The 27,451-nt window shown below is 41.0% G+C and overlaps 1 protein-coding gene across 1 annotated transcript in view; it reads left to right on the top strand.

Moving 5' to 3' along the window:
• LOC128688573 (uncharacterized) overlaps window positions 1–24,944 on the top strand; it is a 44,505-nt gene extending 19,561 nt beyond the window's left edge. Inside the window, exons 2-13 of the mRNA XM_070084729.1 lie at window positions 3,561–3,866; window positions 4,631–4,723; window positions 5,037–5,146; window positions 12,081–12,177; window positions 12,782–12,936; window positions 13,617–14,579; window positions 17,837–18,184; window positions 19,831–19,972; window positions 21,067–21,230; window positions 21,677–21,772; window positions 23,825–23,941; window positions 24,128–24,944. Coding sequence (XP_069940830.1) covers window positions 4,657–4,723; window positions 5,037–5,146; window positions 12,081–12,177; window positions 12,782–12,936; window positions 13,617–14,579; window positions 17,837–18,184; window positions 19,831–19,972; window positions 21,067–21,230; window positions 21,677–21,772; window positions 23,825–23,941; window positions 24,128–24,565 — 2,697 coding nt within the window. The 5' untranslated portion in view covers window positions 3,561–3,866; window positions 4,631–4,656 and the 3' untranslated portion in view covers window positions 24,566–24,944. The remainder of the gene's footprint in view (window positions 1–3,560; window positions 3,867–4,630; window positions 4,724–5,036; window positions 5,147–12,080; window positions 12,178–12,781; window positions 12,937–13,616; window positions 14,580–17,836; window positions 18,185–19,830; window positions 19,973–21,066; window positions 21,231–21,676; window positions 21,773–23,824; window positions 23,942–24,127) is intronic.
• Window positions 24,945–27,451: the final 2,507 nt, after the last annotated feature.

Raw genomic sequence — 27,451 nt, 5'->3', positions numbered from 1 at the left:
GGCTTGCTAAAAACTGAGTCATATTGGGACTTGAGTAGCTCACTCATTTCCTTGCTGTCATCTGTGTAGGACCCATCTTGTTTAAGTAGGGGCCCAATACTGGACGTTGTTCTCGATTTTGATTTGGCATAGGAGAAGAAATACTTTGGGTTTCTTTCGATTTCATTTATGGCTTTTAGTTCTTCCCGCGATTCCTGACTCCTATAAGATTCCTTTAGCTTAAGTTCGATGCTTGCTATTTCTCTGACCAGTGTCTCCCTACGCATTTCAGATATATTGACCTCTTTTAGCCGCTCTGTTATTCTTTTCCGTTGCCTGTAAAGGGAGCGCCTGTCTCTTTCTATTTCACATCTACTCCTCCTTTTTCTTAGAGGAATAAGCCTTGTGCATACATCGAGTGCCACCAAGTTAATCTGTTCTAGGCATAAGTTGGGGTCTGTGTTGCTTAGTATATCTTCCCAGCTTATATCGGTTAGGACTTGGTTTACTTGGTCCCACTTTATGTTTTTGTTATCGAAATTGAATTTGGTGAATGCTCCCTCGTGACTAATCTCATTATGTCGGTCTGGGGCTCCACGCATACATGTCTGAACCTCAATTATGTTGTGATCTGAGTATATTGTTTTTGATATGGTGACATTTCTTATCAGATCATCATTGTTAGTGAAGATGAGGTCTAGTGTATTCTCCAGTCTAGTAGGCTCTATTATTTGCTGGTTTAAATTGAATTTTGTGCAGAGATTTAAAAGCTCGTGTGAGTGTGAGTTTTCATCAGAGCTACCTCCTGGTGTTATTACTGCAACAATATTATTTGCTATATTCCTCCATTTTAGGTGCCTTAAGTTGAAATCCCCCAGGAGCAAGATGTTGGGTGCAGGAGCTGGAAGATTTTCCAGACAGTGGTCAATTTTTAACATCTGTTCCTGGAATTGCTGGGATGTTGCATCCGGAGGCTTGTAGACTACCACAATGACTAGGTTTTGGTTCTCGACCTTTACTGCTAAAACTTCCACTACATCATTTGAGGCATTAAGCAGTTCTGTGCAAACTAGTGACTCTGCAATGTACAATTGTCTCATTTATCTGCTTCCTTCTGCAAGAAGCATCTTACTGACATCACTTTACCAGTGTTGCCAGCAGTGAACTCGGTAACATCAGTAACAAGATGGCACAAGTATTGGACTCACTGGCATGTTTGTAATACCTTGAGTGAGTTACTCGAATGCGTGTGGAATGGCTTCTGGAGGTAAAGATTTTTTCCCCTTACAAGTTATATGCAGCTGAAGGGCTCGTGGTATCCAGGATGCTGCTGCCTTGTTTTCCAGTTGCCCAGCTGTGTGAGAGAATACTCATTGTGCTGCTACATTTAAAAGTAGTATACTTCAACATAACCTGGAGTTTACCTGGAGAGGGTTTCGGGGGTCAACGCCCCCGTGGCCCGTTCTGAGACCAGGCCTCATGGTGGATCAGGATCTGATCAACCAGGCTGTTACTGCTGGCCGCACGCAAGCTGACGTACGAACCACAGCCCGGTTGGTCCGGTATTGACTTTAGGTATTTGTCCAGTGCTTTCTTGAAGACAGCCAGGGGTATATTGGTAATCCCCCTTATGTATGCTGGGAGGCAACTGAACAGTGTTGGGCCCCAGACATTGTGTTGTCTCTCAATGTACTCGTGGCACCCCTGCCTTTCATCGGGGGAATGTTGCATCTCCTGCCGAGTCTTTTGCTTTCATAGGGAGTGATTTTCGTGTGCAGGTTTGATGCCAATTCCTCCAGGACTTTCCAAGTGTATATTATCATGTATCTCTCTCTCCTGCGTTCGAAGGAATACAGATCAAGGACCTTCAACCGTTCCCAGCAGTTTAGGTACCTTATCACACTTGTGTGTGCCATGAAAGTTCTTTGTACACTCTCTAGGTCTGCCATGTCGCCAGCCTTGAAGGGGGCCGCTAGTGTACAGCAGTATTCCAGCCTAGAGAGCACAAGCGATTTGAAGAGAATCATCATGGGCTTGGCGTCCCTAGTTTTGAAGGTTCTCACTATCCATCCTATCATTTTCCTAGCAGATGAGGTAGATACATTGTTGTGGTCTTTGAAGGAGAGATCTTCTGACATTATCACTCCCAGGTCCTTCACATTACTTTTCCGCTCTATTGTATGGTTAGAATTTGTCGTATCCCCTGACACATTTTTAATTTCTTCAAGTTTCCCATATCTGATTAGTTGAAATTTCTCCTCGCTGAACTTCATATTACACAATATAAATATTTTTAAGTCAAGGCAGGCATGTAGTTCTGACAAATTCCTCCAACACTTTATATTTCTGGCCAAAGTTTGGCCATTCCTCTCTCAAGTTGTGTACCTCAGTATGACGTGCAAACCTGAAGGTGTCGTCACGGTGTTCCTCGAGTGTCATAAATTCATCAGAAAAGCACTCATGCTTATGTATTTTTTTTTTCAGTGCGGTCAGAGTATAAAAATTTATGTGCTCTATTGATAAGGTTTCGAAGAAACAGCAGGCTTTATTCGCAATAGTAACCATGGAGGATAATCCAAGAACGTCAAACAGTGTGGCTTAATATCCTTTGTAATTATTTTTTAGGTGATGTGAGTTACTTGAATGCGTGTGGAATGGCTTCTGGAGGTAAAGATTTTTTCTCTTACAGATGAAGGGCTTTTGGTATCCAGGATGCTGCTGCCTTGTTTTCCAGTTGCCCAGCTGTGTGAGAGAATACTCATTGTGCTGCTACATTTAGAAGCAGTATACTTTCTCATAACACAATATAAATATTTTTAAGTCGAGGCAGGCATGTAGTTCTGACAAATTCCTCCAACACTTTATATTTCTAGCCAAGAACGTCAAGCAGTGTGCCTTATATACTTTGCAACTATTTTTAGGTGATGAGACCCACAACACCTCTCCAGCTCCTGGGTATTACCTTTTAACTGTTAAATGACAGGGTAACAGCAGGTGTTAGGAGAATTGTTTGTACGTGTCTCCTAACTTAGGTATCGACCTGAGTCCTCGTGGTTGTGAACCTAGCGAACTCCCACAGTCAACTGTATAGTCAACATTAGGTAGAACTCTGCTGGTATCTTCACATTAGCTAAAACTCTGCTGATATCTACACATTAGCCAGAACTCTGCTGGTATCTTCACATTAGCTAAAACTCTGCTGATATCTACACATTAGCCAGAATTTTGCTGGTATCAACCTAACAAAGATAATAACTGTTGAGAACCAGTGTTGTAGAAGACAATAACAGTTACAGGCTATTGTTGTGACGGAAAATAAGTTGACATGATGTATAATTCAAGATATTTAACATTTGACCAAAGAGTTATAACCATCACGTTAATATTGTTAATGGATTATAATATAAAATAATTTAATTTTGACAGTTCTATATACTTGAGCATTTTAATATTTTTTTTTTTTTGAGGTCAAGAATGTAGTGAACAATGGACTTCTATTGCTTTCTCAGCTCACTGGAAATCAACATATGTAAAATGAATTATTATGACAAGAGGCAACTGATCGGTTTTTTTCCTTCCAGAATTTACGATTTCCTAGTCGAGAAACTTTTGACTATGATTAATACTGAGCGTTAAGGCGCTAGGTAAAGATGGCAGCTAAGTCAGTGCTGAGGTACAGGGTGTAAGAACTTCAGCACCTCAGTGGTGTGTTGGAGAGGCGAGGATCACCAGGCCCAGCACCTCAGTGGTGTGTTGGAGAGGCGAGGATCACCAGGCCCTGGGTGGAGTTTTTCACTACCCACGCTCTACGAAGCTCTATCTACAACGATTGTTGCAGCCCCAGGATAACACAGCTTTGCTAGCCTCAACACCTATGTTTTAATATGGTATTTATTATTATTATTATTTTATATTATTATTACCATCATTTTGATCTTCCTCTTATTATTATTATTATTATTATGGATAACTTGTAAGGGTCACAGAGAGCCTAGGAAGGGAAAGTATTCATGCTGCATCACAATTATTGTAATAATCATGGGGAGCGCTAAACCCGTAGGGGTTATACAGCGCCTGTGTGTGTGTGTGGGGATGGAGGTATTCAGGCTTAATTCAGGGAACTGGAGCACAGATCCAATTCCCTAGATCAAGAGCCCCTCACCACCGTCAAGGACCCTCCCTTGGGGGGGTTGAATCAGAAGAGAAGGGTAGCTCTAATTCCTAGTATCAGAAGCCCCTAGAGAGCTTCAAGACACACCCTTGCAAGGAAATTATATACGTACTAGTTAACAAACCGTATTTTCTTTTGTATTTGTATGAATACTGTTCATTTATGATTTTTACGTCTATATATTAAAAATTATTCTTTTCTGAAAAAATATATGACTTCTGATCTGTTATTATTAACATAGATCCATTAAATACTTTTTTCAAGTTATTCAACTTTCGCTTTGCTTAAAATTTATAACCATCTTTAACACAACTGCAAAATACTTCGTTTATTGTGAATAACTGAGGCATTCACAAGAGACATTCATCCTTAACTTCTTTTAACCGGGCTTAAGCTGACATATGCGCTATATAAATTTAACCTATCATAAGTGTTTATGTTCGCGTTCAGCCTCTTATGCTATTTTTATTTTTTTTTCAGGGAACAATCTCGTATAACATTGTACAATGAGACTAAAGACTGTAGGAATGTTGATTCGTACCTTGGTCCTGTGTGCAGTAACCACCTGGGAAGGTAAGTGTTTTGCAAGAATTGTAAGTGTTTTGAGAAGAATTTTGAGATTTTCTTTTGCAATTGTAAATTTTTATATGCATACTGCGACTAGCCGGGGATCGAACCCTAGATATTTAACCAGCCTCCCGTTGCGCTAGGCAAATTTCGTCAATGCCTTAGTCCAACTATGCCGTCATGTTACAAACGTCATCTAACACAGACTTACAGTCTGTGTTAGATGACTGCTTCCCTGGTAAGGTCAAGAAACTGCCTGATTAAAATACTTCTCATGATGATGATAACGCTTGATTAATCGCGTTGAATTTTTTGTCAGGATGCAGGGGGCTGGCGCAGGTGACGGTGGTGAGGCTACAGACAATGGAAACAGCTTCCAACACCACCTACCTGGACAGTGGTGAGAATGCACTGCCTGACCTGCCCCAGGTATTACATTTGCTACAGTGTATGTGAGAGTTGTTTTCTGACCTGGTCCAGGTAATACAACACTTGCTACAGTGTATGTGAGAGTTGTTTCTGACCTGCTCCAGGTAATACAACACTTGCTACAGTGTATGTGAGAGTTGTTTTCTGACCTGCTCCAGGTAATACAACACTTGCTACAGTGTATGTGAGAGTTGTTTCTGACCTGCTCCAGGTAATACAACACTTGCTACAGTGTATGTGAGAGTTGTTTTCTGACCTGGTCCAGGTAATACAACACTTGCTACAGTGTATGTGAGAGTTGTTTTCTGACCTGCTCCAAGTAATACAACACTTGCTACAGTGTATGTGAGAGTTGTTTTCTGACCTGCTCCAGGTAATACAACACTTGCTACAGTGTATGTGAGAGTTGTTTTCTGACCTGGTCCAGGTAATACAACACTTGCTACAGTGTATGTGAGAGTTGTTTCTGACCTGCTCCAGGTAATACAACACTTGCTACAGTGTATGTGAGAGTTGTTTTCTGACTGACCTGGTGTATGTGAGAGTTGTTTTCTGACCTGCTCCAGGTAATACCAGGTAATGCTACAGTGTATGTGAGAGTTGTTTTCACTTGCTACAGTGTATGTGAGAGTTGTTTTCTGACCTGGTCCAGGTAATACAACACTTGCTACAGTGTATGTGAGAGTTGTTTTCTGACCTGCTCCAGGTAATACATTTGCTAGTGTATGTGAGAGTTGTTTTCTGACCTGCTCCAGGTAATACAACACTTGCTACAGTGTATGTGAGAGTTTTCTGACCTGGTCCAGGTAATACAACACTTGCTACAGTGTATGTGAGAGTTGTTTTCTGACCTGCTCCAGGTAATACAACACTTGCTACAGTGTATGTGAGAGTTTTCTGACCTGGTCCAGGTAATACAACACTTGCTACAGTGTATGTGAGAGTTGTTTTCTGACCTGCTCCAGGTAATACAACACTTGCTACAGTGTATGTGAGAGTTGTTTTCTGACCTGCTCCAGGTAACACAACACTGTTTCCATTGCACGTGAGTTTCTGCCTCTCCTACCCAAGATAATATACTTCCTCGAGTTCATGTGAGAGTTGATGCTTGTCCTGCCCCAGAAACTACTTCCTCTCGTTCTACTTCTCTCGGCTCAACCTCTCTCGTAAAATGAAACTAATTTTCTTATGATGTTCAGTAAAAATGAAAAGATCATTGGCAGATTATAAAAAAAATAAATAATGATGAAGAAAGCCAGGCTTACCTGCATGAGAAGAAGAGGAAGTCACTTTTGAAAAATGTAGATTATATGAAAAAGAAGCATTCTCAAAATTATTACCATTCCTACATGCATATAAGAAACCAAATACATAGCCCAGAATATTCAACAAGCAGAATAGGCTAACAAAAAAGTGGCTAAAAGAATGCAGCATGCCTATTTGAATAAAATTTAATCTTCTGCCACTAACCCTCTCGTGATCTGGGGGTGTCTTCTTCGCTGCGTGATATCGTTTGGCGTTTGATAGAATTAAATACTGAGTAATGTCCTTGATCAGAAGAATAATACTCGAGATAGTTAATAAACCTTTAGGGATCTAGGGGATTCTCCTCATGGGAATAAAAGCATCTATCTGTCTGTGCCGCATTAATCAAATTAAAATTCCAAGTGGCGTTCTTGTTCCTCAGTGTTTTACCTTTTTGGTATCTTTAAATGTAAGTAGGGTATGACTACCCTAGAAAACAATTGAATACTTTCCTGATCCTTCAGAACTACCAGCTACTATTTTCTAGGAGAGTGATTCTCAACCAGGGGTAAATTTACCCCTTGGGGGGTAAAATATTACATGGCAAGGGTTAAATATTTGATGTACCTGATAGAATAATAATTCAATTAAATTTTAAGGGGGTAGAGGGAGAAATACATCAAGCCGAGGGGGTTAATGATGGAGGAAAAGTTGAGAATCCCTTTTCTAGGACTTGGGTACATCTGAATCGGCCTCATTAGCCTTCAATGTTACATTACAGTATCTCCAAATTCTAACATTTCCCTATAAATACCCACTTTGACATATTTCTTCAGGATCAGTTGTTTCAATAAACAAAAACCTTCATAGAATCACTCTCCTAAATTGTAAGATAACCTTACAAAATTCACCACATAACCATTAAGAAAATCTTTGTAAATTCATCTGCCTTCTACTTATTTCAAAAGCGTTCTCTGCTAATTCCAAAATACCCTCTACTAATACCAGAAGAGCCTGTAATAATACCAAAACGTTCTCTATAACAAATAAACACATCAAGAATATTATTACATTTATAAAATCTTTTCTGATAAATTTAACTAGCCTAAACTTACCTTATTTTACATTATCATTCCTTATTACACATTACGTCATCACACATTACCTTAACTACCTAGTTATTGTATAAAGTCATCCTCGAATAAATTTGTTTGGGACATCATCAACTAGTCTTTTCATCCAAGTATTTTTTTTAATTATATTAAGAATTTTTCCCTAATTTTTGTATCTAACGTAAGGTTTTCCCCATACTTTTACCTCACTTAAAGTATCTATTCATGATTTTTTATCCACCTACCTTCTTTTTATGTAATTTTGAGAAATACCACCCTCCAATTTTAAATAGATATCCAGCGTTATTTCGAACAGTAGTATAAATATGTTTTTAAAGAGAGAGAATATCGCTTGGAAAGGTTCGCCAAGGGGTTTATCGATATAAACTGCAAGGGACCTTCACCCATAAGTAAATTTATCTTTAAAGATGGCAGTCATGCTACGAATTTCTATAAGAAGCCGGTTTAAGCTCCAAAGTTTCAAAGATACGGTGTAAGGATGGGGGGAAGACCTTTCGCAGCATTCCTTGAATGGGATAAGTTGGCACCTGTTCCCATGTCCATGGCAACCTCCTCCTCCTACAGCATCCCAAGTAGTCTCAAATGTTTCAATGCACGCTTCAGCACCACCTGCTACACCAGGAACGAAAGAAGGTAAGATTTCTCCTTCTTTGACAAATTATTGTAAGCAACTTCAGATAATTACCTCTTTGCCTCTATGGATAAGGTCTTAATAAATGCTTCAATGCACCACCCACTCTTTTTCCTTGTCAGTTCTGTGATCCACTTCATCTTCCATAAACTCATTTGCCGACAAGCCTACATTCACTTCCTCCATACTTCCTCTTCCAATCTGATTTCCATTCTTTCGTTACTTAAATTTTTAATTAGTCTCATCACCTTGCTCTTTCATATGGTCATTTTTAATGTCCTTCCCTCCTAAATTTGTTTACCAACCTTTGCAACTTCTCTTTAAAATACCCCAAAAACACAGTACCATCAGCAAAAGGCAACTGTGACAACTCCCACGTTGTATTTAATTTTTTATCTTTTAATCCTACGCCTTCCCCTAACACCCCTGCATTAATTTCTTTTACAACCATATCTCTAAAGATATGGTTGCAAGAGAAATAAAAACTCTTAACTACTATTTAAGTATCTAACCATCAATTCTGTACACATGCAGTAGCTGTCACATTGCTTCCCTATCCACCCTATCATATACTTTGCCTAAATCCATAAATGCAGCAAAAACTTATTTACCCTTATCTAAACGTTATTCGCTTATATGCTTCAAACACTTGGTCTACACACCCCTACCCTTCCTAAAATTTCTTTGTTCATCTGCGATCCTGCTTTATGTCTTACTTCTAATTCTTTTAATAATAGCATTACCAGGCATACTCAACAGGCTTATTTCCCTATTATTCTCACCTTCTCTTTTTTTCCCTTTGCCTTTATACAAAGGAATTATGTATGCTCTCTGCCAGTCCCTAGTTATCTTCTCTTTCAAACATTTATTGAATAAAACCACCAACCACTCCAAAACTATATCTCTACTTGCTTTTAATATTTCTGTCTTGATCCCATTAATCCCAGCTGCTTTACCCCTTTTCTTTCTATCCACAGCCTCACACACCTCCCCCCACACTCACATTTGGCTCTTCTCACTCCTACAAGATGTTATACAGCCTACTGCCCAGTGCCCCCTGCCCAGTGCATTAAATCACTGCCTTCCTCTCTTCATCAACATTTGACAGTTCCTCAGAATATTCCCTCCATCTTCACAGTACCTCCACCTCCCCATCTAATAACTAATATACACTTTTTTTTAATTCAATTTGATGAGGTCGATGTAAATGTTCTAAAAGTACCATGATTCACTGACAAATTTTCACAGCCTTAATGTAGCGTTGTGCCAAAAAAAAAAAAAAGCGGGGGCCCTGGAGGAACGCAGAAGCCTAGGTGCTGCTGCCAGGCAGCGTCCTGGAAAATCACTACTGAGGTGCAACAGTGAGGCCGAGAGACGTTGACCTGAGGCAGAAGCTTAGTATGACTAGCAAGGCAGAGGCTTACAGCTGCATGGACCTAGCTCTGAATGGCTTCGGATCTGTATGCATGTGGCTCTGCGTGGAAGTGGGTTGGTACGGCTCTGGCTCGGCACTCATCACACTATGCATATATATGGTTCTCTCTGCATCTGGCTCTGCAGTGAACTGTCTCTGCATGCATCTTACTGTGCATTAATCTACCTTTGAATAGATAGTGCTATGCAAGCATCTGATTCTGTATGCACCAATATAATATATATATATATATATATATATATGTGTGTGTGTGTGTGTGTGTGTGTCGTGCAGAATAGGCAGAACTTGCCATCTTGGCTTAAATAGCAACGCTCGTCTTGCCATATAGGACAAGCGAAAATTTGTGTATGCAATAATTTCGCCAAAATCATTCTGAACCTAACGAAACAAATATATTTCACTGTGTTTGTTTAGTGTTAAATTATTGTAAACAAATCTAAAATATATTTAGTTGGGTTAGGCTAAAATAAATTGATCTTGTTATAATAAGGTTAGGTAAGTTTTCTAAGATTCTTTTGGAGCAAAATTAAAAATTTTTACATTAACATTAATGAAAAAAATATATCTTTAAACATATAAGAGAAAATTTTAGAAAGGGACTTAATTTTAAATGAGTTCTTGCTAATTGACCAGTTTTACATATTCGGCACGACATATATATATATATATATATATATATATTTATATATATATTTATATATATATATATATATATATATATATATGGGGAATCAAATTCAAAATGGGAATTGACACAGTTACTTTTTGCTGATGATACTGTGCTTATGGGAGATTCTAAAGAAAAATTGCAAAGGTTAGTGGATGAGTTTGGGAATGTGTGTAAAGGTAGAAAGTTGAAAGTGAACATAGAAAAGAGTAAGGTGATGAGGGTGTCAAATGATTTAGATAAAGAAAAATTGGATATCAAATTGGGGAGGAGGAGTATGGAAGAAGTGAATGTTTTCAGATACTTGGGAGTTGACGTGTCGGCGGATGGATTTATGAAGGATGAGGTTAATCATAGAACTGATGAGGGAAAAAAGGTGAGTGGTGCGTTGAGGTACATGTGGAGTCAAAAAACGTTATCTATGGAGGCAAAGAAGGGAATGTATGAAAGTATAGTAGTACCAACACTCTTATATGGGTGTGAAGCTTGGGTGGTACATGCAGCAGCGAGGAGACGGTTGGAGGCAGTGGAGATGTCCTGTTTAAGGGCAATGTGTGGTGTAAATATTATGCAGAAAATTCGGAGTGTGGAAATTAGGAGAAGGTGTGGAGTTAATAAAAGTATTAGTCAGAGGGCAGAAGAGGGGTTGTTGAGGTGGTTTGGTCATTTAGAGAGAATGGATCAAAGTAGAATGACATGGAAAGCATATAAATCTATAGGGGAAGGAAGGCGGGGTAGGGGTCGTCCTCGAAAGGGTTGGAGAGAGGGGGTAAAGGAGGTTTTGTGGGTAAGGGGCTTGGACTTCCAGCAAGCGTGCGTGAGCGTGTTAGATAGGAGTGAATGGAGACGAATGGTACTTGGGACCTGACGATCTGTTGGAGTGTGAGCAGGGTAATATTTAGTGAAGGGATTCAGGGAAACCGGTTATTTTCATATAGTCGGACTTGAGTCCTGGAAATGGGAAGTACAATGCCTGCACTTTAAAGGAGGGGTTTGGGATATTGGCAGTTTGGAGGGATATGTTGTGTATCTTTATATGTGTATGCTTCTAGACTGTTGTATTCTGAGCACCTCTGCAAAAACAGTGATAATGTGCGAGTGTGGTGAAAGTGTTGAATGATGAAAGTATTTTCTTTTTTGGGATTTTCTTTCTTCTTTGGGTCACCCTGCCTCGGTGGGAGACGGCCGACTTGTTGAAAAAAATATATATATATATTTATATATTTATATATATATATATACATATATTTATATATATTTATATATATATATACACATATATTTATATAGCTTCCTTGGATGCTTCACTTTCATAGTTCCTTGATAATGTGAGTAGTCACGAAAGCACTTGGAATTTCTCTATTCTTTCAGAGTGGTTGTTTTGCATATATATATATATATATATATATATATATATATATATATATATATATATATATATATATATATATATATATATATATATATATGCAAGGAATTCGCAAGAGCAGGCGAAATATACACAAACACTGATCAGTGTTTGTGTATATTTGACATTGTATCTCCGGCTGTCTCAGACACACATCTCCAGCTATGTATATCTCAGAAACATTATATTTCCACTTGAAAAAATGGAAACTTCCAAGAATTTTCGTGATTTTTCACATGATGTGAAAAATCACGAAAGCTTTTAGATCAGTATTTGTTCACAGTGGTTGTCTTGAATATTATATCCCGTATTTCCTGTGAATTTATTGCATCTCCTGTGTATATCTTGTACATACTGTGCAGCGAGCTCTGTCCGAGACGCATTATGTCTCCTGATCCATACTATGTCTACACAGTGGACGTTGTGTGTGAGGTTGAGGTTGCTTCACCTGGCTCGCCTCAACACACTGCTCAGCTATACAACGGGAACATTCTACCAGGAGATCCTGCTCGGTGAGCCAACATTAAACCTTTCTCTCTCAGATTGTGGAAATTTCAGTTGAATGACTTATAAAATGTATTGAAACATTCTCATTTAGCCACCACTTAGGCGAGAAATCATATTTAACAGGAAGAAACCTTATAAATAACAAAAAGGCACAATACCGTGACTGGAACGATACAAGTCGGACCGAAACGTCGTCGTAAGCTTCTCTCTTTTATGTGCGGGTTATTTGTGTATAAGAAACCTTATGATTATTTATATGCTATTTAAGCCATTTGAAAACCTGGGTTTACCTGGAATTTACCTGGAGAGGGTTTCAGTTCATCATATTAACACCTGCACTGGAAAATAATTTATTTTTGGCCAGTCAGTGGTTCTCAGCCTGTGGTCCATGACCCACTAGTAGTGGGCCTACTCTCGATATCTAGACCATCTAGTACGTGTGTTGCACTGCGTGTGTGTTGATCGGTCACCGTAATCCCTAAATCTATGTTGCAGGTATAGAGTGGCCACAGTTATCACTACGACTGTTGCAGGTATAGAGTGGCCACAGTTATCACTACGACTGTTGCAGGTATAGAGTGGCCACAGTTATCACTACGACTGTTGCAGGTATAGAGTGGCCACAGTCATCACTACGACTGGAGTGTTGCGGGTACTCTGGCTTCATGGAGTTGAAGGTCCCTATCCGGCTCTTCACCTGGCACCATCTATGTGTGTCAGCTAACATGACCGGTGACTCCCAGCACATCGTCTTCGATAACGTAGTGAGTGGTGTAGTAATATAGGGAAACCTATATACAATTTACCAAATCCTACTATACATTACTTGATTTTTTAAGAAATATCGTCTCTAAGCTAAACTGGAACTTATAAAAAAGCAATACCGCGGTAGACTACTAGACTGTTCTCAGTTTTCCTTGAGAAGGATGTTTTCTGGCCCCAGTCAGGTCCTTCTTGCCAAGTAAGATTTGGACACATTATTCAGGAGTTTGTATGTTAATTCATGATTTTTTTTACTCTTGATTCTTCTCTCTAGCACCTCTGGTCATGGACCGGGCCAAGGGGGAGTTTACCCGGAACACACCTCCAGGTATACTCCAGGTAACACTCAAGCAGTTTCAGTCTTTATTTTCACTGAGGTATTTATGCAGACTTGAAGGTGCATATTTTAAAGGGATAAGTTTCCATAAATGCTAATAGCTGCATGAACTTTGTTCCCGTTACCATAAACGGTATTGAAAAGCTGATCGAATCTGGCCTTCTCAAGTTATGATCTAAATGACAACTCAACTTGGGTGTCCCTGAAGGGGTACCCTCAGGGATACCCAATTACAGGATGTCATGAAGAATAAAAAGTCATAATACCGTGGCTGGATGTAATCCCAGCCGAAGTAGATGCGCTAAAAGATATTGCAACATTTCTGTCTTGTCTATTATTTGACAGATACATGAAGCGTTGATACGTCGTCCAGGAATCACACCAGCAGAGCTGAACAAAGTGAGAGGAGGTGGCCGCTTCTTGGTGGGACAGAACTACAACCCAGCAGCTTTTTATGTGGTCAGTGAATCTTTACATGGAGATCTGGCAGACTTCAGGTTGTACAATGTTGCTCTGTCTCTTAAACACCTCCAAGAATTTGTGGCCTGCGAATCCTATGTCGACTTGCCATCGCCTCTTTACAGTTTTGATGTGAACATGTCTAACTTTCATTTAAGTGGTGATATTTTGGTCTATAACATGAACTTATTCGATGTTTGTACACCATCTACAGATGTTGCCATGATTGTTCCCGAGAGAGTTGACTTTGACCGAGCAAAAGCCATGTGTAGCTATTTCACTGGAGGGATAGTTGTGCCCACAAATAATGAAGAGAATGAGGCAATCTATGATAAATTTGAAGATTTTAACTTCCACTGTGCAGATAGTTGGGGAACATCATTTTGGTTCGGCCTCACAGCGAACCTTACAAGTGGATGGTGGACAAAGTTATCAGACGGAAAGCCTCTAACTTGGCACAAGTTTCACTTAGCCTGGTCAAAACCTGTAAACGAGCACAGGTGTGTTGCTGCTGCTACCTTTCACTACAAGTACATATGGGGCGCATCGCCTTGTGACTTACGACAGTGTCCAATATGTAATGTCACGGTTATTCCAAGACTACATTTACGTGGTCTTTGCAAGTTATCGAAATTTGACCGTTTCTATTCCCCACACAACTACTATAACAGGAAACCAGTATTTGAAGGCTTCTTCCTAAGTAGAATAATTTGGGAGAATGATAGTTGGGTGATCAGGAGTCGCCTGGAGAAGGGAGTGGAAGCCATCATGGAAATGAAGAAACCAGAGGATTACCCATTCGGCGTTAACACATGGCAGGTGCGCAACGACACCTGCACTAAAAAACAGGTATGTTTAGCACCATCACATGTTGTGGCACCGGAATATAAGGTAGCAACATACATGTTTAAGACTCAGCACGTGACGCGACGCCAGAACGTCAAGTAGCTCTGTTGCAGCATCAGCATATTTTGTCGCAGCAAAGGGTGTTGCAGTACCAACATACATTACTGCATGTTGCAGCATGTTGTAGCGCCAGCAAGTGTTGTAGTACCGGCAAGTATTGTAGTGCAAGCACATATAGCACCAGCACGTGTTGTAGCACAAGCATGTGTTGTAGCTTAAAGCTAACCAATACCTGGAGGGGTTTCGGGGGTCAATGCCCCCGCTGCCCGGTCCATGGCCAGGCCTTGTGGTGGATCAGGGCCTGATCAATCAGGCTATTACTGCTGGCCGTACGTAAACCGACGTACGAGCCACAGCCCGGCTGGTCAGGTACTGACTTTAGGTGCCTGTCCAGTGCCTTCTTGAAGACAGCCAGGAGTCTTTTGGTAATTCACGTTATGTATGCTGGGAGGCAGTTGAACAGTCTTGGGCCCCTGACGCTTACTGTGTCGTGTCTTAGCGTACTCGTGGCGTCCTTGCTTTTCACTGGGGATGTTGCATCTCCTGCCAAGTCTTTTCCTTTCGTAGAGAGTGATCGTGTACAGATTTTGGATTAGTCCCTCTAGGATTTCCCAGTGTACATTATCATGTATCTTTCTCACATGCATTCCAGGAAGTACAAATCAAGGGACTTCAACCATTCCCAATTTAGGTGCTTTATCGTACTTATACGTGCCGTGAAAGTTCTCAGTATATTCTCCAGGTTTCCAATTTCGCCTGTATTGAAAGGGGGCCATTAGTATACAGCAATATTTCAGCCTAGAGAAAACAAGCGATTTGAAGAGAATCATCATGGGCTTGGCATCCCTTTTTTTGAAGGTTCTCGTTACCTATTATATCATTTTCCTAAAAGTTGTGGTAAATACATTGTTGTGATCTTTGAAACTGAAATCCTCTGACATTATCATTCCCAGGTCCTTCACATTAGTTTTTAGCTCTATTGTGTGGTTGGAGTTTATTTTATACTCCGATGCAATTTTCATTTCCTCGAGTGTTCCATAGCGGAGTAATTGAAATTTGTCTTCATTGAACTTCATATTGTTTTCTGCGGCCCATTTAAAGATTTGTTTGATGTCCGCTTAGAGACTTGCAGTGTCTTCGACGGGTGACACTGTCATGCAAATTCGGGTGTCATCCGCAAAGGAGACATGTATATCGGATATAAGAATGAGGAACAGGATGGGAGCGAGTACTGTACCTTGCGGGACAGAGCTTTTCACTGTAGCCGCTTCTGACATTACTCTGTTTACTGTTACTTTTTGTGTTATATTTGTTAGGAATTTATAGATCCATCTACGCATTTATCTTGTAATTTCTTTATCACTCATTTTGCTTTACTGCTTTGCAATCGCTTTACTGCCACCTCTGTGGAGTGTGGCTATGTTTTAGTGACTGTGGGATGATTCCTGTGTCCATGCTTTCTCTCCATAGAATGCTTAAATTAAGGCACGTGACACGGGCTTCTTGCAGTTCTTGATGAACACGAAGTTCCACGAGTCTGGGCCTGGGACAGAGTGCGTTGGCATGTCATTTATTGTTTTGTTTTTTAAGACTACAACTAGCCAAGCACAATCTTTAGTAACAAGAATATCTCATTTTCCAGATCCCTAAGTAAACACTTTGATGACACCATAGAACTGCGTTCCTAAACAGCATGCATAATTGACTACCAATATATACAATAAACAAATTCGCGCGAATTATCGAGACATCTACATATTCTCTTTACCACATCTGGGCCAACAAAATGCCTATAAAAACTGTCATAATCGCTAACAGTAGAACTGATCATTGGCCATCCTTCCTAATTATAAACTTACTACCCAAATTTCCAAATGGTACCCATAATATCTCATTCAAGCTCCTGGACGTATCATAAGGTATCAGTGAAAAATATTGACTGGCAGATGGAATTCAATAATAACAAAGATATTTACTCATGTGTCCAAATTTTCTTCTATTACAAATATTGTCAATTAAAAATTAAGCAGTTTTGTTGATAGCCTTTGGCTATCAACATTCCTATAAATTATTCACAATTTTTTACTAATATCTCTTGCACTGCTTTCACATCTCAAGGTTGGTAATTTCTATTTGACTGTTGATACCTTGGCATTAAGTTCAAATAACAATAATAATAATAATAATAAAACATTGGCAAACTAATATCTCTTAGGAGCCCCAATTGGGGAAATAAATTATTTTGGTGTTGACTTTCTCAACTTTACTCTCACTGGGCACAAAAATATTGCAGTATACTGACACATAGACACACAGAACCATAAACAAATTCGCTGATGCTAGAGTATTGATGGAATACAGCAACGTGCAGCAGAGGAAGATAAAGGGATTAGTTTCAACTAACAATGTTCCCAGTTTCAGTACTGTATACGATAATGCCAAGTGTCTATTGAATATGTTTTTTTATTAAATTACACAAACCATCAAGAAAGGAAACTAACCAGCAAAAAGTAACTAAGTTAGGTCAACCTGGCCTATATGGTGATACTAGGCTATAATAAATAAAAAAATATATGGGAAAGAATTAATTTAGTTACAGAGTAGTGGATATATAAGCATGTTGACGAAGTCAGTGAAAATAGTCCAGTATGCTCACGACAGTGCTCCTTAACACAGTTTTATTGCATGTATTCCTATTTTAGTTCCTTTGTTTACGTGTCCCTCACTTTTTTTACGTTGCTTCTTTACTGTACATAAGAGCTTCCGTTCAACTAATTTAGTGTCTTATATATATATATATATATATATATATATATATATATATATATATATATATATATATATATATATATATATATATATATATATATATATATATATATTATTATTATTATTATTATTATTATTATTATTATTATTATTGTAACCACGAACGAGTGGTATTGATCAATGACAACACTGCGCTAGCCAAGGATTCGAACCCATGTTGTATGGCCTGACTCATGGTAAGCGAGAACCACATGACGCGTTAAGCCACAGAAGGGTTGGGTGGTCCTGTGGTTTAAAGTGTTATGCGGTTCTCGCTTACCATGAGTCAGGCCAGTACAACATGGGTTCGAATCCTTGGCTAGTGCAGTGTTATTGATATATATATTTATATACGTGTGTGTATGTAGTGATCAAGACCTTTATGTGTGCAGGTAGAGCTGTTATTGACCTCATGTGGTGAGAACGACTTCACGTGTAGTGACGGCTCGTGTATCAACAAGACAAAACGCTGTGACTATAAGGTCGACTGTCAGGACAGCACAGATGAGCTCAACTGTCAGGCTATCGTTTTCCCTGAAGGATATCCCTCAGAACTTGCTCCGCCTGCAGGAGATTCAGAGCAGATGGCTCTCTACATCTCCATTCAGATCACATCAATCAGAAAATTTGATCTGGCAGGATTTAACTTGGCTATTGACGTAATACAAAGCATCAAATGGAAAGATGAGAGACTCTTACTACGGAATCTCCGCCCTGGAGATTTTGTAAACAAGGCGAGGGTAAGTAATCCATTGCCTTTTCTCAATGCATCGATCACCCCTCCTTATTTTATTTCTAGGTGTATCAACTTAGTTTTTTTTACATTTTAAACTTATGTATATACCGTGTTACACTTCTGGCTAATGGCAACCTAGCCACGTGGGGATGGAAATCTATAGCTCTAGATCTTTCGCACTCTCGTTCCTCATCAGGAGCTATGCAGTGGTGCAAGACGGCAACAAGAAGGAAAAATTTTCTGAAGCAAAGCAGGTATCAGTAGTGGCCAATGAGAGTCTGTGTCATGGGCCACCATTGATACCTTCTGCTTTGCCTCAGAGAATTTCTCATCCTATCTATTTCTGTCTTGCAACATTGCATAGCGACGAAGAATGCGAAAGATCTGAGTGGAAAAAGTACTATGTACTGTGATACAGTGTGTAGGTTCGAATCCTGCTGTGGAATGAGAGATAATGTTTGTTAAAAGTTCGCCCGCTTGCAAATTAAGCATTTCAAGTTTCTTTCGTTGTTCACTGCATGTGGCAGGATTTGATGAAATAGCTTATCACTGTCTTGGTGTCCCGGGGTATGGGGCTTGACCGTCTAGCTTGGGCTAGGTGCCCATACTTATCTGGGATCTGGCTGAGTGGCGAAAGTACTGTGTACTTTGATACAGAGGGTGCGGGTTCGAATTCTGCTGTGGACTGTGAGATAACGCTTTATATATATATATATATATATATATATATATATATAATTGAAAATGTTTTTTTTTTTTTTTTTTTTTTTTTTTTTTTTCTTAGACCAAGTCGGTCGTCTCCCAAGAAAGATACATCAGCATTGAAATTTCTCGGTTTTCTCAATAAAACAACTACATTATTACTAAAGAAGCAGGAACCAATCTTGTCAGATGTATCACATTTAAACGCTGGAAGGAGATCAAAAGATTCTCCAGTGATTGCACAGAAAGAAAAAATCACACTTTGTTTAATGAAATTTGCAAATTGGAACTTTCAGAGTGCAAGAAAAATATAAGTTTTCCTTGGAACAAAACACACCAGTGGTAACAGTTTTTGAAGCCAATCTTCAGGTATTACACAAAAAACGGATTAAATCTAGTTTTCTTACCATGTTGCTGGTAAATTAGTGAATTTGTACCGACATGGCTTAAATTTGTTAATAATTCTTCTTCAGAAAGAATGCATATACCATTATAGCTTCAATAGTTTATTACATGGAAAATAATACAACAATCCTAAGTAAGATACATCAATGTTAAAAATTTAAGGCCTATCAGCAGACATTTTTCCAGTAGTTCTTGCACAGAAAAGCAGAATAACCTTTGGGTATATAAAACTAAAACTGACCAAAAAACGCACCAGCACATGTCAAAAGTTGTACGAATTTTTCCATATTTACAGGGAATACCTAATCAGAACAGTTTTAGTCGCTCTGCGATGTAAGAAATGTTTCCTCTACATCAAAAAATCCAGCCTCATTTACCTGTAAATAAGCAAAAGAAATAATGTATATTGTGGTACAAATTTCCAATATATTAAGTATTAAAATAGGCTGTTAAAACGTTCAGTTTAAATTTTCCATTTCTTTATTCTTAAACCAATAATACAGTTTCAGGATAATTTTTAAAGAAAAAAATGTATATTTGAAGGTGATTGAAAAGCTGTGGATGCCAGAGATTTTAGTGAGTGATGGTTACTACAACCCAACTGATGTGAAGCAGCACCTTGTGAAGTTGCTGATTCGTCGTGACTCTCAATCACTGCCTGACGATGATACCTACTACACTGAAGGTGCGTCCCAGCCACGATTACCTACCAAGACAAGCTAAGAAGTACTGTGATTGTGTAGCTTATTTCTCAACAATATCTGGTTAGATCCTTGATGGCGGCAGTAGTTGTAGTGCTAAGAACTTTAGTTTTAGCCTGGGCTGCTAAAGTGTCAGAAACATTTTGGTTATAGACACGTAAGCAGCGGAAACCATTTTAAACAGCGTTTTGCGCAAGACTTGAGCATAAAGTCTACAGAAAAAAAATATTCCTTAAATTTCCATGAGGTGGACGGTATGAGTGGTCACATCACATGAAAAATAGACAAAAAAGCTAATTATCAAGTCACAGGTGGTGTGGTGTAGGTGGGGCCTTGTGTGCAAAGGTTACTTACTACAGGCTTTATACTGAAGCAACATTGATTTACTGATGGTTTTATGTAGACTGATGAGAGCTGCTTTTAAGCAATTCCTCACAAACCATACCACGGACGGGATAGAACCCGCGGTCAGAGAGTCTCAAAACTCCAGACCGTCGCGTTAGCTAGTGGCTAACGCGACGGTCTGGAGTTTTGAGACTCTGATCGCGGGTTCTATCCCCATCCGTGGTATGGTTTGTTTGCAATCGTGTCATTACGATTTCGCGAGTCAATTCCTCATGTTTCGTTTTCTATTAAGAGATGCTGTATGTACTTCGTTCCACCCCATGTAGTAAGCAGAACTTGCCGTATAGGCAGTACTCCCTTAGGTGTTGCACATTCCCAAAAAATTATTTTACACTGATATATTTTTTCATTCACCATGATGCATTTTTTACATTTTTGGACCGAACCTAACTTAGAAACCTCACCTACAGCAGGTGCGGCAATACAGGTAGTGCTGGAGGTGTAGGTGGTGCTAGTGGTGTTGCTGATAGCCTTTGTGATATGCTGTGTTGGAGGTTTTAGAGATATTGGTGGTGATTGTTGTATTGATGGTAACCATTTTGATGTACTAACTGTAGTTTTGGGGAACCAGACGAACAGTACAGCACGTCAGACTGTGGGGATGGTGGTGCTGGAAGTTGTGGTGTTGATGGTAATCAGAATTGTATATTAACATGTACTCCTGGTTCACCAGATGACATGTACAGCGGGTCCGGCAGCACTCTGAAGTTGGTTCAGCAGTATACAGTGACAGCCATGTGTCTGTTCCTGCTGCATGTCTATCCCTTCGACTCTCAGATATGTTCTCTCACCTTCTCCCTCCCTGACCAGTCTGCTGGCAACCTTCTCCTGGTCCAGGTCAGTGTCCAATATTAAACGTCTTTTAAAAAGAATCAGCAATAACATTATAATTAATAAAATATAAACTGAAGATTGTAACTCAAAAATAGGACACGAAATCGTGTTATTACACGATTGCAAACCAATCACGGAACGGATGGGATTCAAACCTATATCAGGACTCTCCTGCGATGGGTTCAAGTCTTGCCCGTTCTGTGATTGGTTAATCTGTATGCTAAAAATTTGGAGAATTGGTTAACTTTGTTAATAAAATCAAATATATTTGATCCTGGTAATAAATGCCCAAAATAAGACGCGAAATGGAACTTAATAAAAGAAGATTCAGTTATGTTTCCATTATTTACAAAAATTAAAATTTTCGTAGTAAAAGAGCGATGGTGTGTTGCACATGTGTGATGTGTTGCATATATGTTGTGGGTTATAGATGTGTTGTACATGCACAGGAGGGCGTGGCCTTCACGGGAAAGAGGATGTTGCTGGAGTATCAACTACTGAACGAGACACTTGTCAGCTGGAACAACTTGTCCACCTCCATGCAGGTAAGGCACTCAGTGATAAAGCTTACCTGTTATGATGTGAGGGAAGGCTCACCTGTGTTGTGAGGTGAGGCTCACCTGTGTTGTGAGGGGGGCTTACCCAGGTTGTGTTGTGAAGGGAGGCTCACCTGTGTTGTGAGTGGGGGGCTTACCCAGGTTGTGTTGTGAGGGGAGGCTCACCTGTGTTGTGAGGGGGGGCTTACCCAGGTTGTGTTGTGAGGGGAGGCTCACCTGTGTTGTTAGGGGGGGCTTACCCAGGTTGTGTTGTGAGGGGAGGCTCACCTGTGTTGTGAGGGGGGCTTACCCAGGTTGTGTTGTGAAGGGAGGCTCACCTGTGTTGTGAGGGGGGCTTACCCAGGTTGTGTTGTGAGGGGAGGCTCACCTGTGTTGTGAGGGGGGCTTACCCAGGTTGTGTTGTGAAGGGAGGCTCACCTGTGTTGTGAGGGGGGCTTACCCAGGTTGTGTTGTGAGGGGAGGCTCACCTGTGTTGTGAGGGGGGCTTACCCAGGTTGTGTTGTGAGGGGAGGCTCACCTGTGTTGTGAGGGGGGCTTACCCAGGTTGTGTTGTGAAGGGAGGCTCACCTGTGTTGTGAGGGGGGGCTTACCCAGGTTGTGTTGTGAGGGGAGGCTCACCTGTGTTGTGAGGGGGGACTTACCCAGGTTGTGTTGTGAGGGGAGGCTCACCTGTGTTGTGAGGGGGGGCTTACCCAGGTTGTGTTGTGAAGGGAGTGCTCACCTGTGTTGTGAGGGGGGCTTACCCAGGTTGTGTTGTCACCTGTGTTGTGAGGGGGGGCTTAGGTTGTGTTGTGAGGGGAGGCTCACCTGTGTTGTGAGGGGGGGGTTGTGTTGTGAGGGGAGGCTCACCTGTGTTGTGAGGGGGGGGTTGTGTTGTGAGGGGAGGCTCACCTGTGTTGTGAGGGGGGGCCCCAGGTTGTGTTGTGAGGGGAGGCTCACCTGTGTTGTGAGGGGGGGCTTACCCAGGTTGTGTTGTGAGGGGAGGCTCACCTGTGTTGTGTGTTGTGAGGGGGGCTTACCCAGGTTGTGTTGTGAGGGGAGGCTCACCTGTGTTGTGAGGGGGGCTTACCCAGGTTGTGTTGTGAGGGGAGGCTCACCTGTGTTGTGAGGGGGGGCTTACCCAGGTTGTGTTGTGAGGGGAGGCTCACCTGTGTTGTGAGGGGGGGCTTACCCAGGTTGTGTTGTGAGGGGAGGCTCACCTGTGTTGTGAGGGGGGGCTTACCCAGGTTGTGTTGTGAGGGGAGGCTCACCTGTGTTGTGAGGGGGGCTTACCCAGGTTGTGTTGTGAGGGGAGGCTCACCTGTGTTGTGAGGGGGGGCTTACCCAGGTTGTGTTGTGAGGGGAGGCTCACCTGTGTTGTGAGGGGGGCTTACCCAGGTTGTGTTGTGAGGGGAGGCTCACCTGTGTTGTGAGGGGGGGCTTACCCAGGTTGTGTTGTGAGGGGAGGCTCACCTGTGTTGTGTTGTGTTGAAGAATTCCCTGCATCAGTTCCTGATCAGCCGGGCTGTGGCTCGTACGTTGGTTTGCGTGCAGCCAGCAGCAACAGCCTGGTTGATCAGGCTCTGATCCGCCAGGAGGCCTGGTCGCGGGCCGGGCCGCGGGGGCGTTGACCCCCGGAACTCTCTCCAGGTAAACTCCAGGCATCTAGACCCTCCGCATCTTCCACCGTTCTTCTCTGTATTGGACTGAAGAAACCACTGGATCGCGACACGTTTCCAGAATGAAGATACTCAAGTGTTACACAAATGTCTCATTTACATTGTATGTGCTACTTTATCCTAGCTGTTAGTATTCTTGTATGCTCAGATTACAAGAGAATGATTCATGAGACAGAATTCAACCCCCTCCTGTAAGAGAGGTTATACATTTTTTTTTCAACTCGTCTCATTTGAGTCGCCAGGAAAAAAAAACTCGATGAATATTTTTTGTAAATTATCTGAAACAAAAAAAAAAACTTTGAACATGGTTTATATACGCTTGCGTTTGCTATGACTTGGATTTCTAATTTCTTTTTACTGGATTGTTCGTTGGCGGACACAGCTGCGCCTTCAGTTCCGTAACCAGTACGGCTACTACATAGGTAACTCTGTCATCCCCAGCCTACTCATGGTCTCCATATGTTACCTCACATTCTTCTTCGCCATGGAGGACTTCACGGTAATATTATTATTATTAATATTGCTCAGGGGTCGTACCTCTATGACTCCTCACTAATGGTGTATAAATAAAAAAGCCTATGCAATAAATGCTCGAAAGTGTCTGTGTAAGTATTTTCTTTTGCTTCAGGAGTAAAAGATCGAAACTGACTGCAATATTTTTTTATAAATTTTTCCTTCACACCAGGACCGCATCATGGTGTCTCTTACATCGCTGTTGGTTCTAGCCTCCCTCTTCACCCAAACAAGCCAGTCCATTCCCAAGACAGCATATCTCAAGCTAATAGACATTTGGCATGTCTCCCTCATCATAACAGACTTCCTCATAGTAGTCACACTGGTAGTCATTGAAAATCAACGCCTCGTAGACAAACTCCAGAGCGACTTTAATGCTCCTTCTGCCTTGAGAAATGTAAAAGGAATAACCCCGGTGGTGGCTTGTCGCTTACCAGCGAGAAGTCACGGCATGAATAATAACCTGCTGGTTCTACACCAGAGGAGGTGCAGCGCAGCCATGAAGTACAACAGAGCATCGCAAGTGATGTTCCCTGTGCTGGCCTGCGCCGGCACCTTCGGCTGGATTCTTGTGCATCTTTACCGCTCCCCGTCTGCCCCGGAACACTGAGCTTAGTAGCATGTTAACAGGATCGCTGAGCTCTGGCCCATGTTACCATGATCACTGAGCTCTGGCCCATGTTACCATGATCACTGAGCTCTGGCCCATGTTACCATGATCACTGAGCTCTGGCCCATGTTACCATGATCACTGAGCTCTGGCCCATGTTACCATGATCACTGAGCTCTGGCCCATGTTACCATGATCACTGAGCTCTGGCCCATGTTACCATGATCACTGAGCTCTGGCCCATGTTACCATGATCACTGAGCTCTGGCCCATGTTACCATGATCACTGAGCTCTGGCCCATGTTACCATGATCACTGAGCTCTGGCCCATGTTACCATGATCACTGAGCTCTGGCCCATGTTACCATGATCACTGAGCTCTGGCCCATGTTACCATGATCACTGAGCTCTGGCCCATGTTACCATGATCACTGAGCTCTGGCCCATGTTACCATGATCACTGAGCTCTGGCCCATGTTACCATGATCACTGAGCTCTGGCCCATGTTACCATGATCACTGAGCTCTGGCCCATGTTACCATGATCACCGAGATCTGTTCTATGTTAAAGTTACCGTTGTCACTGAGCTCTGTCTCACGTTATCAAGATCATTGAACTCTTACAGTGATCACTGAAGGCTACAGTATTACAAGAGTGTTAGTATGGTTGCTGAACTTTGTAGCAGATTATTGCCATTATCACTGATGTTTTATATATAAGTACATTTCAGTACATTTGTATTTTAACTGGGCTTCAATGATGGATATAATATCTATATTTTCCATACTGTTGTAATGTATTTGTATACATATTTGTGTTTATAAGTATGCATAACATGTATGTGTTAGGATGTGCTATTATACTATTATTAAGAACAATCCCTCTGTTAGGATGTGTTAGATTTGTTTTATGTGTTCGTAAATATCATTCAAAACTAAAGTGATAACAGTGGCATTTAATAATAATACATGCGCCTTAGTATCAGTCAGTACTGTTTCCTGAATGTCGTAATTATTATTAATTAGTAACAATTGTTATGTGTATTATGTGTCTTGAGGTAATATTGGAATGTGTACAGGTTTATCAAAGTTACTTTAATCATGGTGTAACTACCGCCAGAAAGCCTCGAGCACAATTGTCAATGAAGTCCATTATTATCCAATTTGGGAGGATATCCAGTGGTCGCTCACCTTTGAGTGGATCAGTCAGCCCTCAGGATATTCCTCTCTCCACGCACACTACCTGACCAATTAAACATATATTACACTAGTCCATTTTGGGACTTTGCGAATTTCCTGAGGATTCTGGACACTGTCTATTATACTGTTTGTCTTAGTAAGCCTCTTTTAGTACGTAAATATTTTTTTATTTGTGGCCAGGCCTGTGAAAAAGCTAATTTTGAACAATCTGCTGGGTTTTGTTTCAGTAACATTTGCCTGTGTAGACAATGTTTAATTTAGAAGAAAGTTCATACATAGAAAATTTTGGAAGCTTGTGTACTTATAGACATTTTGGTGTAACCATATTTATATGCTGGTACTTGTGGATAAAGAACACTTGTGTACAGTTTAGGACAGTTATTAAAGTTTGTCGGTATCACCACATTTACATCCAAGAAAAACAGAATAAACACTGAGGAAGGAACACGAAAGATGGAGGAAACATTAAGGTAGAAACACGGATGAAAGATGGAGTAAACATTACGGAACACGGAAGATTAACGGAGTAAACATTACGGAACACGGAAGATTAACGGAGTAAACATAACGGAACACAGAAGATGCAGTCAAGACTTATAAACTGAACAAACTTGTATTGTGCCAACATTATATTTTCTAAGGTGCCTCAGTGCCGGTGAAAGGCTTTTGTTCCAAGGAATTGAAGCTATCCTCTTTTTCCTTGGATCGAGAATACATGTAATTGCCTACCATTCTCCAGGCGATGTATAACCCCTTCGAGTTTAGCGCTTTCCCCTAAATATAATTAGATAACAAAAAAAGGCACAATACCATGACTGGAACGATACACAAATAACCCGCACATAAAAGAGAGAAGCTTACGACGACGTTTCGGTCCGACTTGGACCATTGACAAAGTCACACTAACCAGAAGTACGAACGAACGAACGAAAGTTCAGGTAAGATCCCAAATGGGATAAGCGGGGAAGACGGGACAGACGAAGAATAGTGCTGGAGAGGAGTGTTCTTAGTCGTAGAAATAGAGCCAGAGCTTAACCCAGCAGCGACGGCGATCGTGGGACAGATATTGAGAAGAGAAATTCAGGCTCTTCTGTTGGGACTCCAATGGGGTGAGCGGGAAGGAAGGGACATGCGACGTTTAGCGCTAGAGAGGAGTGTAGAACTGAGCCATGTCTTAACCCAAAAGCTAAGGCGAACGTGGGTCAGAGAATGGTACCTGTCATAGAAGGTACCTGTCAGCGAATCCAAGGTTATTTGTAAACAGGGTTTGGAACAGGATCATGCAAGGAGTAGAAAAGGTTGTGTTGGTTTGTGGGTCTGCGAATGTCTTCGTCAAGGAGAGAGGTCCAGTAGTCATGTTGTGTCTCAAGTTTGTCTATCTGTCTGTCACTGAGCGTCTTCCAGTACAGATTCAGCGCAGGGATGTCTAATTGGGCATGGAGAGACTCGCTTGTGGCGAAATCTTCCCACCTGACATCAAGCACCCAGCGCAGCGCCTTGTTCTGGACACGCTGCAGTTTAAGTTTGTTTTTGCTGCAAGAGAAAGGGCTAGAGGAGAGTAAGTTATCAGAGGACGAATTAGGGATTCGTAGAGGTGTAGTTTGGTGCGTTGAGAGGCATGTTTCAGCTTGTAGAGGCCCGCAAGGGCCTTACTAGCTATTGCATGCCTTGAGTGATTGTGTCCGTG

This window comes from Cherax quadricarinatus, chromosome 13 (assembly GCF_038502225.1).
Source record: "Cherax quadricarinatus isolate ZL_2023a chromosome 13, ASM3850222v1, whole genome shotgun sequence".
NCBI lineage: Eukaryota > Metazoa > Arthropoda > Malacostraca > Decapoda > Parastacidae > Cherax > Cherax quadricarinatus.
Note: the sequence above shows the minus strand (reverse complement) of the source record. Positions and strands in the feature narration are given on the sequence as shown.